The sequence below is a fragment of the Rosa rugosa genome, chromosome 2 (assembly GCF_958449725.1).
Source record: "Rosa rugosa chromosome 2, drRosRugo1.1, whole genome shotgun sequence".
Lineage (NCBI taxonomy): Eukaryota > Viridiplantae > Streptophyta > Magnoliopsida > Rosales > Rosaceae > Rosa > Rosa rugosa.
This window is the reverse complement of record NC_084821.1, coordinates 20,115,811-20,133,892: the sequence shown is the minus strand read 5'-3', so window position 1 is coordinate 20,133,892 and position 18,082 is coordinate 20,115,811. Positions and strand designations below refer to the sequence as shown.

Sequence of the window (18,082 nt, the reverse complement as noted above, 5' to 3'; positions counted from 1 at the left end):
TTGCCCCAATAGAACTTTTTTTTCTTCATTTTTTCTTTCTATCCGGTCTTTCTGCACCATTTTACCCAAAAAAAAAAAACAGAGAAATTGATTGAGTCACCCAATGAAAAGCTCTGGGCCCTCATGTCCTCTTCTCCATTCCTGTTGCAGTCGGAGTTGACTTCTTCTTCTTTCTATTTGCTGCTTAAGACGCCTCCACGTCGTCACTACTGTGGGCGGTGGCGTCGCTCGACTCGTATCCGGAGATTCTGGCCAAGGTCCGGGAACTGATCACGGCAGACCAGCTAACGCGGATGAGGTACAAGCACTCGGTGGTTCTTGAGGTCGTGAGGTACTGCGCTCCGGCCCCACCATGGTCCCTAACATTGATGCTGTTGACTTTCCGTTTTCCGAGAAGTGATTTCGACGAGTACGCCGACGCAGATCCAGTGAGAGGGATAACAGCGAGTGCCGGAATGATAACAGCAACGACGGCAAGGCTGCGGAGGCTCGGGATCGGCGAACAATCGAACGACGACGAGAACATTCGAGTGGCTAGAGCTCCGATCGGAGCTTCTTCGTCGTCTTCAGGCTTGGACTGCATCTCCTGCGCGGCGATCGCAGAGAGAGAGAAATCGGAAGTGGAGATCAGGGGGAGAGATAGAAAGGAGAAAGAGGGGTTTGCTGGCAGCGTGGAGAGAGAAAAGAGAAGACAGAGTGGCATAATGTAATTTTTTAATTAGGTGAAGGGTAAAGTTGTCATTTCTCTTTAAATTAGGTTAGTGGGAATAAAAATCTGTTGCTGGGGTAAGTGGGATAACTTTGGTTCATTTTGGGGCTTTTTGTCAAGGACCCTTTTTTTTTCATATATTGGTAGAGAATCGAACCCTCATCTAGCCTATTCCTAACTCAATTCACCAATTGAGATCAGCCCAAGCATTACCCTAGCATCTACATCTAAATCTAACCAGATTATGGAAGCCCTTCTAATGAGGACCACAAAAATGAAGACGAGTTGAGAACTTTTTTGTGTGACTCACTTTTCGATCACATTTTCGCAAATCAATCGTTAGATGTTTAGATATTTATGTGTAGATCATTTATGCAATTTTTCAACCAAATTGAAAATCATTAAGATATTCATAATCGTGATTTATCAGTTATGAACATGAACGGTTAGTGTTTGACAGATTTGGTTTGTTCATTGATTTGATCTAATTCAGTACCTTTAAAAAAAAAAAAAAAAAAAAAACCACCCTTACATGTGTCAGTGAGAATCAAATCTATGACTTTATAATGTTGGAATTATAACTTACCAACAGGTTACGATTAGAAATTTAGAAGAAAATTTTCGGAATTGATCTACTCATGCATACATAAACATCTAACGGTTAATTTGCCGTAATGTAATCGAAAAGCGGATCTCCCAAACCATTGATTAGAAAGTCCTCAACTAATCCTCATTTTAGTGGTCCTCATTAGAAGGGCTCCCTCAGATGAGAGATTCATAGGTAGGGCAGGCGTGTCACGTGACGGTACGCCCAGCCAATCATTGTTTATGCAAAAGGGTGTTTTGGGTGTTTCATTTTAATTAAACATAAGTAGTTTCGGAATATAATTAAAAAAATAGAGAGACATAATTGGCTGGGCGTACCACGTGGCTGGTACGTTTGCCCCACCTAAAAATTTCTCCCCCCAAATTATTACCCCAACCCGAGTAATAGTAACGTTTAGAGATAGTATGACATAACCACTGCAAGTGGCCTAGTGGTTCTTGCCTAGTTAGGTGTGCTCCCCAACCTAGGTTCGAACCCCGAAGCTGTCAAAGTGGCGAGGCACTGTGCTGCAATGCACAGTTTGAGCATTTCACATGCACCGAAGGGGTTTATCTTGGGCCTAGGAAGTCTTTGGGTTCCCCTTGACAAAATCCAAAAAAGAGATAGTATGACATCAGTTGTGGTCATTGCCACGTGTCGGCTGAATGACTTGTAAGGGAACTATCCCAAACAGCTTTAGTATTGTAAATCAAGTCATTCTAGGAATCTCGGCATGAATGAAATGACTGAGTTTTGATATTTATTGCACTTTCATTTGCTGCTTAATTTTTGTATCCCAACATCTGGTATTAGAGCGGACACGATGCCAATTCGTGGCCTGCAACAGGCTCAACCCTTAAGCCATCTCGATCCACCACCCACCCCTAACATTGACGCCACCAATGCATCAATGATCAACCTCACACCAACCTAACGTTCATCACCCCAAACCTAGATTCATGACTTCCAACACAATGTAGAGTTACTACAAACCCATAATGATGAACTCCAACAGTCCATTGAGAGCCTCAACCATAACCATTCTTGATTCCAAAACCACATCTGCACCCAATTTGCAGCCCTTCAAAACACAATCTTAGCTTCTCTCCTCCAGCATCGACAGCCAGGTCTCTCCGCCTCACCAGCAGTACATGATCTGGACTGGGCATGTCCAACCCACCACCACCAATACATAACTCTCCACCACCCCTTTCTCACTATATCCACCAATATCACCCTAGCATCTCCACGTACTACCTACTTCCACAATCACCTTCATCCCATAATCCTTCGTTGGCCAACACCGCTCTCCACTGCCTATTTCCAAAACCACAAAACATATGAGCTGTTATACTTTACATTCTATCCAGATTCATCCTTGTAAGAAAATTAAGCTCTTGTATCTGTCAACTTTAACAACGTGTAAACAATTTCTGGGAGATTTTTGTTCTTCATACAATTGTACACAATCACAGATACAATACCATATCATCAATCAATTCAACATGCATATTCAAGCATAACCAAAATTGATTCGATTCCAAGAAACCACAGAACAATCAAGAAATTGTAAATTTCATCCGGTCACCATCTACTCTAGCCTAACGCACGCCGGGAATGCAACTAGGGTTCTTGAGCACAATCAAAACTCAATTATCATGCTATGAATCGAAATCAATCTCACAGAAAAACATGTTTTTGCTTTTTCCCCAATTTGCTGCTAAAAATCACAGCGGAAGCATGAATTCGATATCCAGATGCAGCAAAAAACCCTTCATTTAGTAACTTACCTTGATCAGGTACCTGACCAGTTACTTGGTCAATTACCTGATCAGTTACCTTCAGTTACTTGGTCAGTTATTTGACCCGTAAAGCAAAAACCCTTTTTTTTTTTTTTTTTATGTTTGTTTTGCAAAACCCTAAAACAATTTTCATGCCAAGCAAAAACTGAATTCATATTTGTGAGCCTATGCTCTGATACCAATTGTAAAACCATAATTACATGCTCACAATCATATGCATACAAGCTTGACAATAATCACATAAGAATCAAGACTTACCTTCAGCAATTACTGGCATGGATTCCATCTCTGCAACTGCACAACAACGATCACTAGAATATAGTCTTCTGTTGCTTACCAACTTGCTTCTCAATGGACAGAACAATATGCAATAATCGTCGGTGGCAACAGGGACTAATTCATCCATATATATATATAGGTGACTTAACCCTCAAGGAGGTTCCCATTAAAGTATTCCTTATCGGATTAGGTTTCCTAGTTAGATTCTTAATGTATCACATCTTGCAGCCTTTCTTGTAGACTAAGCAATGGATTACTATCCTTAATGAATTGATACACTGCTTCATTAAGCTACTAGTATTGATTTACAGTTTGTATTCATGTTAAACTAGGTTTGACATTTAGCTAATCATCAGCTAATCATCAATTACTTTATGATGATATGTGTTAAGTCCATATTTGATCTAACATATAAGCTTCAATCTAGATGAATGCTTTCTAGCAGCTGCTACTTGGGACAGTTTCGGATCAGCCAACAATTCCGATTTCGAAGCCCGGCTTTCACATCTGCAACAACATCCCTCACACCAAACTCTCTTGATGTGCCCCGGCCTGTGAACGTTCCGCTACAAAACTCAGTGCCACATTTTCTTGCCGGAATAACTATTGATTATAATGAAATCAACAAAATATATAGGCCAGGCTACTTATAGCTTTTATCTTGTTACAAATTTAGGCATGCAACATACGTACATTTCATGTTTAGTTAATATTGTTCATTCTCTTCCGTCCCCCCACCCCTTCCTGTTAGCAAGTAGCAATGCTTTAAATTTCTACCAGCTCACCCACAGCCCACAGCGCCTTAGTATTCCATGTACGTATATTTGCAGTCTGACTTTCATAAATTCTCAAAAAGATCTGAATACACCAAGTAAAACATCTGACCCTTGGATACTGTTTCAGCTTTTTCAACTTCATTTCCCACGGTTGGTTAGTTGTGTAATGCAGAATTTGGGAGCTTCAACAAAAAATTAAGGGTTATTATCACAAATGGTACCTGAACTATACCTCAATTTTATTGATGGTACCTGAACTTCAATTTTAATCACAACCAGTACCCGAACTTTTCGATTTCATTTTAAATGGTACCTAGAGTCACCTCCGGTCACTATTCCGACTAAAAACGGTAAGGGAGGCAATCATAGTGATGATTTTTGATGATTTCAAGGGTTGCGATCATATATAATGATGATTTTTTAATAATAGACTTGCCTTGAACTTGTTTTTTTGTTTTTTATTTTTTAAGATTTGAGTTTTTTAGCCGGAATAGTAACCAAAGGTGGCCTTAAGTACCATTTAAAATGAAATCGAAAAGTTCGGATACTGGTTGTGATCAAAATTAAAGTTCAGGTACCATCGATAAAGTAAAGAAAAAGTTCAGGTATCATTTGTGATAATAACCCATTAAATTAAATTAATCTGATGCAAAACCAGGTTCTTACGGATAATTCAAAACTTTTGGTCTACTTACCTTTTCCACATTCATTCTTTTCAGATTTCATTTTCATATCAAGTGGAAGAAAGGTGTTTGGATGAATAACTTAAACTAACATGTTCACACAAAAGACCAGTTTACAAACGTGAAGGCAAGGCAATGGACAGAGTTATCTTCTCCAGAAAGAACTTTCCATCCAATGGCCTGTTCATATGAGATATGGCGCCCCATTGTTGACATGCAAATCCCAGCTGGCAAGTAAGCAAATCCCTACAAAAGAAACAATAGAGTGATTCAGCCAAACCTACAATTTCAAAGCAACCAAGTCCCCTATTTACTACTAGAAGCATGGGGTACATTGCCTCGTAGCATTTGACTTTCGACTTCAACGGAAAAAACAAAGCTGAAACTGAAAGACTTGGAACAGAAAAAACATCTTAAGAAAGAATGCACAATTCTCGTACAAAATTCACCTGCTGCATTAGTTTAGCAAAGTCGGCGCACAATGTCTTACGTCCACACTCATCAAAAATCTTATCTAATGAGATGTCCTGCAGAGCAACAAGAGTTGTCTCCAGCATGTCAAGCCCTGCCTGGTTAGCAAAGATGAAAACCGGCAGTGACTGCAAAACAAACAATTACGGTGTAGAGATTATAATCTGTGCAATATATTAAACTGAAAGACATCCAGAATTGCTCTGTCAATTTGAGTTGCACTAGTACCTTCAATGAACAGCACAAAATCGCATCTTGGTGATGCCATAGATGTTTCAACATCGAGTCACCACCCAAGGAATCAGGCTGCAGCAGTTCCGCCCCTATATGATAACTGAAGAGGAAAAAGAAGACAATCAGATATAAAATTATGTACATTTACAATAAAAAAATGTATAGCTGGCAAATGATGTGTTAGATGGTGATGAAAACAGCCTGTCCGAGAGCTTGATAAGCACTCTCAGCATGCATGCACGTGATTTACGTATGCATTCAGCACACTTAAAATTTCCCTCAATTTACTTTATTGCAGTTTTCTATCATCACCAAGCCAGGAGATTACACATGTGGTCTGAGGATTTATGAGAACACTTGCCTATAGCTCTGGCAGATCCAGTTAGCCAGTGTTAGTGCTTCTGGAGAGCTGGGAGATAATTTTGGTCCCACGGACGGACTCAATCCTGATGGAGATATGGCCATTGCAACTCTCTGCACTGATGAGATGACATTTCGTACATATTGGCGTGCCATGGATGCAACATTATCCTGTAGACTACTCTCGAAGGGAAACTGGAAGGCAATCGTTAATACTGATCGAGTGTTATGAAATGAATTCAAATCTCCAGCATTATGGTTTGTTGTTGAGCCCACTTCAAGACTGGACGTCAGATCTAATGTCCGATGAGTAGCCATGGCGTCTTTTGAATCACTCTGTATTAACAATTGAAAGAAATTAGTGTTGGGAGGGGGAGGGAAAACAACATTCACATGTCGCCCAAATTTCAAGATCCCAACATCAACTCGTGAGAAGCACAAAAAACTCAACTGTTTTTGATTCCAAAGGAATAATGCGGAAACCAGAGGGAAGCAACGGAGCATCGTCTGGAAACATCTCATCAATTGGAGCAAAAACAAGCTCCGAACAGGCTCCAACAGCATTCTCATCAACTCCACTACATATCTGCCAATAGGAGAGAAGACATGATTCTCATGATTTATATAAATGCAAGTGAACAATGTCACAAATTTTATAACTATAGCAAAATATTTCACATTATATTAGAGGAAACCACAATAGAGTCCGGAAAAAGAACAGGATATTGACAACTGTATAATAAGACCAGCATTATAAAACGGTCAATAAGAATCAGGAGAAAATAAAATCACCTGTAAGAGATGAATGTCCCGTGATGCAAATGCTTCTTCTTGAGAGAAAGAATGGCCTTCAAGACGAACAACTTCTAGCAACTAAATGAAATATAAAAGTCAGACAATCACCATTGAAAACTCTGTAATATACTTCCTTTTTTTTTTCTCAAGTATACATATAAAAATGAATTGAAAGTGAGATGTAATATTTATGTGTGCACAGTAAAATAAAAACTTGAATTATAATTGAAAAAAAAAAAACATACCTCTTCGTGTTCAATGGTGTGACCAAGTGGCATGATGATTTGGCCCCCAGTAAACCTTGTTGGCCTCATCCCTGGGTATGCATATGAACCAGATTTCAAAGACGCAGCAGAATAGGCATCAACATTGAAATCAGCCCACTCTGAACGATGCTCCCTCAAGAAACGAACCAGGACAGCTGGGGGGACATTCTGGTATTGGCAAAAGAAACACGACAAGATCTCATTACCTTTATAAAAAATGAAATAGAAGACGAGCTGGAATGACTGATTATCAAACTACAAGTTCCAATTAAAATAGAACAAATAACATTGATAGGTATGTTGGTATGCCAGACTTGGCAGCCTGAAGAAAATTTTAATAGCTACTATCAAACCCACAATCCAGGAGTGAAGAATGATCAGGAGATTTTGCTAAAACCAAAACACAGAACAGCCTATAGTCCGATTACAATCTTAGGTCCAGGGGAAAAAAAAATACGGGGTATGATCCAAGCAACATCATAATGAATAGGCAGAGATATATCCACATTGACGATCATGGCAAAGATGTGAGAAGAAGAAGCAACAAAGTAACCTTAGAACAGAGCACAAGATTATTTCAGATTTGATAGCAATCCAAGTAGCTTATGACTTACTTGGAGTAGCATGGAAGCCTTTGCACACAGAATACCACCAAGAAAAGCAAAGGAATTAGCAGGATTCGTAGTAGTCAAATTCTTGGTTGAATTAACGGCCATTATAATGTCTTCAGCTCCATCACAGTTGATCAATGACCAGCCATCATCATTAAATCCATTGACAGCATCATTAAAGCCTCTACAAAAAGATATATATATAGGTCATTCAAAATATCTATAAAGATGTGTCGACTCGTTATAAACTTCATGAGCACATAAATACAGTCAAGCAGGTGATCAAGCAATTGTTACAAACAGAAATATAAACAAGAATTAATAGACCAATACACCCACCTGATTAATCTTTGGCTAAAAGTTCGCAGAACAGCTGGCTGCCTGCCAAAACTGTACACAACTTCACCACTCGTCTCCTGAGCTATTTGCCTGATGTAACGCAATGCCTTCATGAAAACAGGTTAGTCAGCACCTCTATTTCATTTTTTTTTCTTAGTTATGCATGATGTAGATGGCTTATAGGTTAACCAAAAGAAGAAAACGAACAGTTCATCATGGAAGTTTATACAGCCAAAAGTATAACCAATACTAGAGCACTGCAGCACTATTGAGATAAATGGAACAAATCACCAGCAAGCAGTATTGTTACAAAATTATATTTACCACAATATCAAAATTTAAAGTAATATGATCTCATCAAGAAAGTTGGCTAAACAGTTTCAAAAAATGAACCTTTTATACTGAAAAACAGAATGTAAAGAACTTAGGTTACATGAGTTGGGGCTAATAAATTATGTGGTTCAGCAAAGATCCACTATTTGCTACAAAAAAGACATTTGTTTCCAGGTAGCATACAAGCTTTGATTGCAGGATGCAGGGACTGAATGAATGTCACTCAAACTCACATGGAAAAAAAGGTAACAGACATATCAGAATCCAACCAATCCTACTTCTTATTATAAGAGACATAAATTTCTTTACACAAACAAAGGAGTACAGTGTGTGTCTCAGTGGATACAAGTCCAACACAGAAGCCAGCATAATCTACTCACCGCAATAGTCCTTTTTTGTGCTACCACTTTGGACGATTCATAAAGCGGTCGCAGCACTTCTGGCACACTCCAAGCCTGGAACAAGATGAAAAACAATTGAGTTTTCCTGAATTACAAATAACCAAAGAAAATAAAGATCCGAAATTCAGACCTCAAGGTTCAGGTGGTCAACAATATGAATGATTGATCCTCCACCCTCACACGGTCGAATCAGATAACCACTAGGAAGCATTTCTGCTCTAACAAACTGGGCAGCAGAAGCTCCATTGGGGCCAGCACCAGAACCAGAAAGAGATCTCTCACATACCTTAAAATTTAGACAATAAAACATGTATGGAGAACATTAGGTTATATCAACTGATCACAAAGTATAGTATATATACATGAAAAAGAGCAGACTTGGGAGTACTTATAAGCAGTATGACCGCATAAGGTACAACACAAGACATGCTTACCACAAAACTGCCATTGTCTAAAGTAGTAGTGTATCTTAGGGTCCAAAAATCCCTTGCAGGAGCCAGTGTAGTCGGAGCATATGTCTGGAGCAGTTAAAATGTTATTTATTTATTCCTCCATAAAAGGTGAACAGAAAACATTCAACGATTTTTGTGCACCTGCGTATATATGAGTTCTATAGTCCCTCCATTTCCAGCAGGAAACATAGTAAAAACTTCAAGGCTCCGACAGTCCCGGAACCAAGATGGACGATCTTTAAGGATCTCTGTAATCTGTTAAATATGAAGAGTTCATGAACCAAATGAACAGTACACTGCCTTAAACTACGTAGCCTAAAAAAAATAAAAGTTAAGCGGTATTCAAAGATGTTTACACTTACCTTCGTAGGCTCTAAACTTACGAGACCACAGGCTCGAGCTGCCACTCCACTGCAACTTTGTGAGATAGCAAAGATCCCAACCGAATCCGGACCAGGCTGCCAAAATAATTAAACATAGGAGTCAGCATAAAATGAATAGCAACATATAGAACCAGTTTGCACAAAACTTAATAAGGAAAAGAAAACAGAAACTATTATTTCACAAAGTGATAAAAAGAAAAGACAACCTTCATCCCAGGCATCTGGACCCAATCGACAGCAGTTCCTGTAGCCTTAGAAAGGAACTCTGCCAAGGTCTCCTCCGCTATGGAGAGGAGTCTGCCAAAAACATAAGAAAGATTAGTCATCGATAACAAAGAAATCGTAGTGCTACCACATACTTATCAGGGAAAAAACTGTAAGTCCGTTAGTTGTGGGAATTACCCAGCAGGATTATTAGCATCTCTGAGAGAATGCTGAGGAGTTGTAACCACAGAGTCGCAGCTTGCATCAGTAGCTGGTACCTACCAAAAAAATCACTTCAGGGTTACAAACAATCAAAAATGGAAAAGTCTTCAGTTCAGTTTGCAATTCTAACTTCGCTGAATTGGAATACATGCAGTTATTTTGTCTGAAATGTCTTAACATGGCCATAGTGTAAGTATAGTAAGACTGAACCAGAAATTAAGAAGTAAACAAACACATCATACTTGACGTAAAATCTAAACTACAGAAAGAATACTAAAAGACAAAAAGGAAAATTTAAAAATTCTCACAATATAGTTTTGAAAGAAGTGAAGGTTAGTTTCAAGGAAAGAATGTCTTTGATAATCATAGAAAGAGAAAATTTCAAACAAGCACCAAGTGGACACAGAACATAGAAATAGGAAAGAAAGAAAGAAAGAATGCAAATACTTACAGTATGTAGCTGTTGGCGCATGTACCCATTCTCACAAACAAGCTGAGACACCTGTTTCTGCAGTCGATCATTTTCCTCCATCAACAACTTGTTCATTGCTGATAATTTCCTGTTAACAGTCTGCAGCCTCGAAGACTCTTTTCTCTGCTTTTCTCGACATCTGCATACCCAAACAAACCCCCTTCCTTTAGCCGAAAACCACCTAGACTTTCCTTCAAATCCCCAATTGAGAAAAAAAAAAAAAACTATGCTAATACACCAAAATGGCAAAATCCCAAAAAACTAAAAACAAAAACGCAGTCAAAGTGTGCACCTTCATCATAGTGGGAATAGAAACGACCCAATTTCATAAACAACCAAAAAATGAAAAGCTTCTTGACCTCCAATTAGCAAAAACAATGAGAAACAGAAAGACCAAGTTGTTCGTACCTGCGGTTCTGAAACCAGACTTTGATCTGCTTGGGCTCTATGTTTGAAAGAATGGGGCAGTCTCGGATCAATTGCTGCCTTCTCAAAGAACTCGGCTTGGGACACTCGGCATAGACACGTTCAAGAGCTTCCACTTGCTCAGAAGTGTAGCGCACATATTTTCCAGAATCATTAAGATGCTTGTTTATACTACTACCACTGCTACTCTCTCTGTGCTGATGATGAGCCACAGCCATAGCCATTTTTCCCCAAAACCAAAAACAAGCTCAAAGAGCAAATACAGACAAGAACAAAGTGAAAGAGAGGTTCTTAAAGCGCAAGCTGGTTTGGGTTTTCCTTCGGGGGGGCTTTAGAAAAAGGCCAAAGATTCTCTCTGGCTTTGTAAAGTCCGTCCTATCTCGGAGAACGAGAAAGAGCAAGTGTAAACGGACGAAGGTATAGCCTGGTTTGAAGCGGCTAGAAGATTCTTGGTTTGTTGGGAACAGAAATGCAAAAGCTAACTGAGCTTGTTGGTGAAGACCAAAATGGGGTTTTTGGCTATAATACAGACACAAAAAAAGACTCCGTTTTTTTTTTTTTCTTTCTTTTTCCTAAACCTCCCTGGTTGATTTCTGTTACTTAACAAAGCTTTGAACGCAATCACAAAATTCCAAACCAGCTTAAACCCAAATTTCAAGCTGTTCTGAAACTGAAACCCACTAACACGTTCAGAAAACCCCACTTGTTTTTTTTTTTCTTTTCAAAACCACCAGCTCAATCTGCCTGTACTTTCAGCTCAATCCCACAGCACATTGATACCCACACACACACACTCTAGAAGACCAAAGTGAAAACACAGAAACAGCAAAGGTGAAAAATCAAGAGAGGCTCTGTCTGGACCAGGAGAGCCAGTGAGTGAAACAACCCAGAACAAGAGAGAGTGCATAAACCCTAATCATAATCATCATAGAGAGAGAGAGAGAGAGAGAGAGAGAGAGAGCTGGTGCCACTTTCCAGAGAGAAAATATTTCTGGGCTTATTTATTTCATTTCTTAGAAATGAGGGAGAGAGAGAGAGGCAGCTAAAAAGACAGTGATCTGAGCACAGAGAACAGAAGAAGAGTGGAAATGAGACAGAGAGAGAGGGTTGGCACGCATACCGACAAACCTAGTAGTAGTTATATTTTTAATTTATTGGTTTTTTTTTATATATGATGGTGTGATTTTAAAATACTAGATTCGGCGCATTTACGTCGCTGTCCCTACGGTTTGTTTGAAATGACGTGGTAGACCCAAAGAGGCGAGAGGTCATAGGCTGTTTAGCCTCTTCTGTCATCTGTCTCGATCAAGTAAAACCAAATCTTTCTTGGCAGTAAAACAACAAATCTATAGTCCAAAACTAAACAAAATTCCACAACTATCCCTTATATCAGAGATGTTCCCCTGACCAGGGATTTTATGGTCAATCACCGTCCGATTTCAATCGGACGGTTGACAACTCTCTAACTTTTTAAAAGATGAAAGCTGGCAACCGTCCGATTTCAATCGGACGGTGATTGACCATGAAATCCCTGGTCAGCAGCTGACCAGGGGAACATGACTCCCCTTATATATAGGATCACACTCAAAATTCAACAACAACAAAAAAAAACATTAATTTTGTGCTACGAATTTTGGATGCTCACGTCCTTTTTCTTTCTGCAATTTGGTTTTGAGAACCGGAAAAAATCACGACATATGTTATGTTATTAAACTATCAAGTATTTAGTAAGTATCGGTCAAAATAACGAACATTTAGTTTAGAAGAATAGAGTTGTTCATCTCTTTCAAAATGGTGTGAAATTACGATGATTTATTCTCTGACTCTCTCACGAGAGGTTTCTCGCTCGTGGCTAAGCAAACCTAGCGACGGCGCTGTACCTACGATCGGACAGGCTGGGCTTGCCCTCGTCTCTAGTCGTCTTTTGAGTGGCGGTGATCTGTTTCCGCGTGGCTCCTCTTCCTTTGTTGCGGGTTTTCCTGCTGTGAAGTTTGGTTTTGGTGGTGGATCTTTTGTTTATGGTTTTGTCGACGCCGCTGGGGGTGTTGATGGTGGCTATGGAATTGATCTGCTGCTCTGTGGTGATGAGGGTGGTAGCCTTGCTGCAGACAGCGGCGGGTTGATCTCCGGATCGGCTACTAAGTGGGGTGTTGATGGATCTGGCATGCTTTGCGCCGGTATCGGATCTGTATGGTGGCTGGGGTTGAATCCTCGTGATGGCCTTGGTAATCCGGTCGTCGCTGCTTTTGACGACGAGGGCTAGGACTTGGTTATGGTCGGGCTTTACGACGGCGGAAATGTTGCTGGTTGTCATGCCGGAATTCTGGCAGCCATCGGTGATGGATGCAAGATCGAGAGCAACATCTTTGCAGGGGCTGCAGACGTCGTGTTTGCTAGGGTTCTCATGGATTGGGGAGTCTGGGCCCCTGATTCTAGTACTCCCAGTCTTTCTTCGGTGGCGGCGGTCATGGAGGTTGGACTGAGATTGGGTTGGAGAGATGGTGGTGGAGTACGATATCCCCTGCCGGAACTAGGACCAACTTCGTCGTGCTCTGAAGTGGGCCATGGTGGCAGTGGCAGTGGCATTTGAAGCGGCGGCAATGGCTGTTGCGGTGGCGGCAGTGCTAATGGTGTTCCCGATGAGTCGGACGGCTGCTTTGATGCTAGGGTTTCATGGGAGAAGAGTGGTTGGGCTCCAAACAAGTTGTCGGGCCTGGGGTGGATTCTTTTGGATCCTAGGTTTTCAGTTTTTATTGTCAGTCTTAATTTCATAATGGGCTTTCATAAGGTGGAGACTGCTGGTTCTTATTTGGCTGAGGATGTGACTACCTCGTCCAATGTTATTAGTTCTGCTTGAGTGAGAAAGATCGACGAGAGAAAGAACTACTTCTTGGGTACTTTATTTTTCTTGGGGTAGTTTTTTCTCTTGTATTTGCGCTTAATCCTAAAAGGTGGGTGTGCTAGGGGTGTGCGTAGTTGTATGCTCGAGTGAGAGTGTACTATGTGTGATGGCTTTTTCTGACTGCCTTTACGGGCAAGTCATCATTGTACTGCTTGCTGAATTGTATAATGGATGACATTTTCAACTCAAAAAATCTCTTTCAAATGAGCTCAATATATAATAATATTTTTCTTTTCTTATAATGAGTTGTCAATATTATATTTAGATCCAAGTTATGAAATTGCATATATATGGCTCTAGTCTTAATTTGTATTGATGAACATATATTCTTCACACAAAAAAAGAGCGGCATTTTCAATATTACTTAAATTCACAATCTCGAATAACATAAAATAGATAATATTTGGCTGCTTATAGCTGGGCAGCAATTCTTAGTCACATCTAAGGTGTCAAGTCTACAATCTAACACGTGGGTTTTTTTTTTTTTTTTTCTAAATATTAAATGTGTTTCTCTCTTTACTGATCTAGTCTTAAATCGACTCAGGAAGCTAAGTCCACTAAGTTCGAATGCGTCGAGCTCTCCAAACAAGTCGACCGCTAGTTCGTTTGGTTGAAGGACACAACCTCTGTGCTGAGAGTGTTGCTTTGTATTGTCAATCTTCGTGTGATGATTTCGTTTTTCTTAAGACATAGCTTGTGCGACAAAAAATTATAATTTTCTCATTTCCTTAGTACATTTAATTAACTTATTAGTTTGCTTTAATTTAATGAAAATTATCGGTGAAATTTTGTTAAGTGACGTACTATAACGTTGTACGTATCAAAATGCCATAATAAAATTGCATACAATATTCACACAGTAGAATATATATATATATTTCTGAAATCTATTCTTATAGAGGAATTCATTTTTCAAGTTTGTTGGGCCATTTTCACTTGCTTTTGGCATGCGTGAAAAGTAGTCTCACGTGCTTCCCATAATCCCATTCCATCCGAAGATAACATGCAATGTCTATTAGTTAATGTCTCTTGATATGAAATCATACTCAAATTGACTTAATTATGCTTTTACTTGCATTGAACCAAGCAAATGTCTTTCTGTTTTATGAATAAAGAAGCACCACTCTGTTAACCAAAGGCTGTATTTTGCATCAGAAGCAACAAAAAAGGCTTACAAGATACTATTATTTTGCACATCGGGTTGAAATTAATCTTTTTGACACAATGATTGTGTATTTTAGTTGAAATTCATGTGAAAAGAATAGTAAATAAAGAGTGGTGATTGCATAGGCTCGAGCACAAGGTATGAGATGTGACCATGTGAAGAACTGGTTTTTGCCAAATGATTGAATAGCTAAAACTGTCCAACATCAAGAACAACGAGGGATCCCGTTAGCTTTCAATTCAATGAGGGATAACAACAATGCTTATTGCAAGATCCACTAATTTTGCAAAGTTTTCAAGGATTTGAAAATTCTATAATAGACTCTTTATTTTTTAACGAATTATTTAAAGTTAAATTATGATATTTTTTTTATTTATTATCATGAGTAGCACCGTAAGAAAGCATGAAATAACATCATGCACACATTTAAAAGAAGGGTCCGGATCAATGGACACATTATTTGACACAATTTTTTACACTCATTTTGAACCCTTAGATATAAAAGCATTTAATGGTTCTGATTAATTGTCTTTAATGACATGACATTAAATTTCTTCCCAATAAAAATTAAAATAATATTAGATTAAATTTTCTTTTATAAGGAAAAAAAATCTGAGATTAGAAAAAAAAAATCGAGAAGAGAAGAACAAGAATCGTCTTCTGGAAAAGCATGAATGGAAGATTGATGAAATTTTGATTAAAAAAAAAAATTTGTATCAAAATGGAGAACAAATAATCCAATCCTCCATGGAGGAAGTCTGACATTGACCTTAATAACACCAAAACAACGTAAAGATGGGGAAATCAAGTTCACCAAAATTTCTATTCGTACTTACAGATCAAAGACCAATTATGAAACCATAATAGGGGTTGATATATCCATCCAATTAGAGTTGTAGATTATTATTTATTTTATGATTTAGGATTTCAAATTGGGGTTAACAATTTTTTTTTTTTAATACAACGAATGGAAGAGTTCATGATGAATTTCTTGTTTTGGTATTTGACAAAGCACTTGGCATTGGTGAGGGAGTCTTGGGGTTTGGGTTTTCTTCAGTCCTTAATGCGCATTTGAAAGGGTTATATAGCTGGTAAGAAAAGAAGATAATTTTCCAGAAAAGAAGAAATGCATGCCAGGCTATCTATGTGGACTCTTCATTGTTACCAGTTTCTTGTCTGCTTGGTTGCTAAGGGAAAAGGAGATAAAAGATTTGAATGTAGATATATGCAGATCGATACTATATATGGAGTTCTTATTCTTAGTTCTTGTTCGATTTTGATTGGGTAATATTTTTTCTAATTCCATCTTCTCTTTTAGTTCTTATTCATAAAGAAAATTTAATTTAATTTAAATCATAATTTAATCTCATCAATCTTCCATTCATGCTTTACCAGGAGATGAGTTAACGTTCTTGTTCTTCTCTTCATCATCTTCTGTTTTTTTTTTTCCTTCCTAATCTTAGTTTTTCCCGAATCCCGATCTTCTGTTTTTTTAATTATAGTTTTTATTTTATTTTTTCCTTACAAAAGAAAATTTAATGTAATATTATTTTAATTTTTGTTGGGAAGAAATTTAATGCCATGTCATTAAAGATAATTAATCAGAACCATCAAATGCTTCTATATCTAAGGGCTCAAAATAAGTGTAAAATATTGTGTCAAATAATGTGTCAATTGATCCAAGTATATATGTAAAATAAATGAGCGAAGTGCCCGAGACCCATTATCAAGGGCCTCAAAATACTCGGGACCCAAGATGTGACGCAAAAACGATATGAACAATTCAGAAACAAATCATCCACAATTCTGCATTGGTTGGACAAAATTTTTGACTTGAAGAATTTCTGTATAATTGACTAAAGAACGATGAATATATAGGTAGGAAAAGGGAGAAGAGATACAAAGAAACCTTGTATACAATTAATATGAAGATTAACTGAAAGCTCTGTTGTCGATCTGTACCGCAAAAGAGAGAATTCTGTACTCCAAAAATAGCACAAAATTCCCGAGGAAGAGAAACAAATCCCGTACGTCTGTAAAGAAAAATTTCATGTCATATCAAAGAGATCCTATGTGATCTTCTCACATTTATTAATGAATTTGTTCATACTAAATGCTGTAGCTATGTAGCTCTGAAAAGGACTTGAGTAGAAAGCTACGAACTTTGGCACCAGAATGATCATACCCAATAAACAAGAATTAAAATGGAGCAACCATACAGGATATATTTGTTCTGTAATTTGACTCTTTTTTAAGAGTTGATATACTTTGTTTTTTTCTTGCTAAGTGGCTAAGTACTATAACTAGGAAGAGATGTTTTTTTGTTTGGATCTGATAATGGGAAGCTTAACTTCAAACTCAAATTTCAAACATATTCCAGTCAATCTGTCTGCTCCATAAGATGACTACCTTCCAAGCATGGCAATGAGATGGGAGAAGAAAATGCATGTGGAAAAGATAAAAGTGAGAATATAGAAGAAAAAAAAGAAAAAGAATTGACTTTCCAACATTCAAAATCATTTTTCATGTCCCATATATGGATGTGGTGTTGTTGGAATGATTGTGTATAATCAGTTCAGACTTGAGAGAATGCTCTCTCTCATCACATGGAAATGGTATATTCTTCATGCACAATGAGGGTTAGATGATTTGTGTGTGCATTATAGTGACATAACATTATGACTATATTCATTATATAGTGAAGGCTTGCAAGATTAAAGTTCCCTTAAACTACCTTTCCCAAAAGAATCAAGCTTGAAGATTCGAGAGGCCGTGATCTTAAATGTGGTTCGAATAAAGAAAATATGAAAAAGAAGTTAATATCCCGAAAGTAAAGTTAGTTTCACAATAAAAGAATTTACAAATAATTAATGTCATATTAAGTTTTAAAATATCATGCGTGATTGATTTAAAAACACATACGAGAAATTCTAAAATACCTTCAGCCTTTACTTGATGAAAACCTTGACACTTTAACTTTCAGTTTTGTGCCGCTCTAGTATCCGACCTGGATCTGCGTTCGCACTTTTTATTTTAAAACCGATAAGAGATTAGGCGATATTAGCTCCTCGGATGTAGCGTTCACACTTCAACAACGCATTAAGAAGTTGGAATGATGTCGGTCAAGTTGAGGTAACCGAAATCGTTGATCTAGGCCGGGGAGCTAGAATTGTGTTGACCCACTCTTCGTCAGTGGAAGCCCTCCAGAATA

The 18,082-nt window shown here is 38.3% G+C and overlaps 1 protein-coding gene across 1 annotated transcript; it reads right to left on the bottom strand.

Moving 5' to 3' along the window:
* Positions 1–4,763: 4,763 nt before the first annotated feature.
* Positions 4,764–11,894, bottom strand: LOC133731633 (homeobox-leucine zipper protein REVOLUTA). The gene is made up of 18 exons (XM_062159012.1): positions 10,787–11,894; positions 10,358–10,517; positions 9,883–9,962; positions 9,687–9,777; positions 9,460–9,555; positions 9,239–9,352; positions 9,080–9,163; positions 8,776–8,931; positions 8,625–8,699; positions 7,912–8,018; positions 7,576–7,756; positions 6,941–7,129; positions 6,693–6,773; positions 6,352–6,486; positions 5,902–6,236; positions 5,535–5,640; positions 5,285–5,434; positions 4,764–5,081 (listed from the first exon to the last, which is right to left on the bottom strand). The coding sequence occupies exons 1-18, from the start codon at positions 11,026–11,028 to the stop codon at positions 4,932–4,934; spliced, it is 2,532 nt and encodes an 843-aa protein (XP_062014996.1). The 5' UTR covers positions 11,029–11,894; the 3' UTR covers positions 4,764–4,931.
* Positions 11,895–18,082: the final 6,188 nt, after the last annotated feature.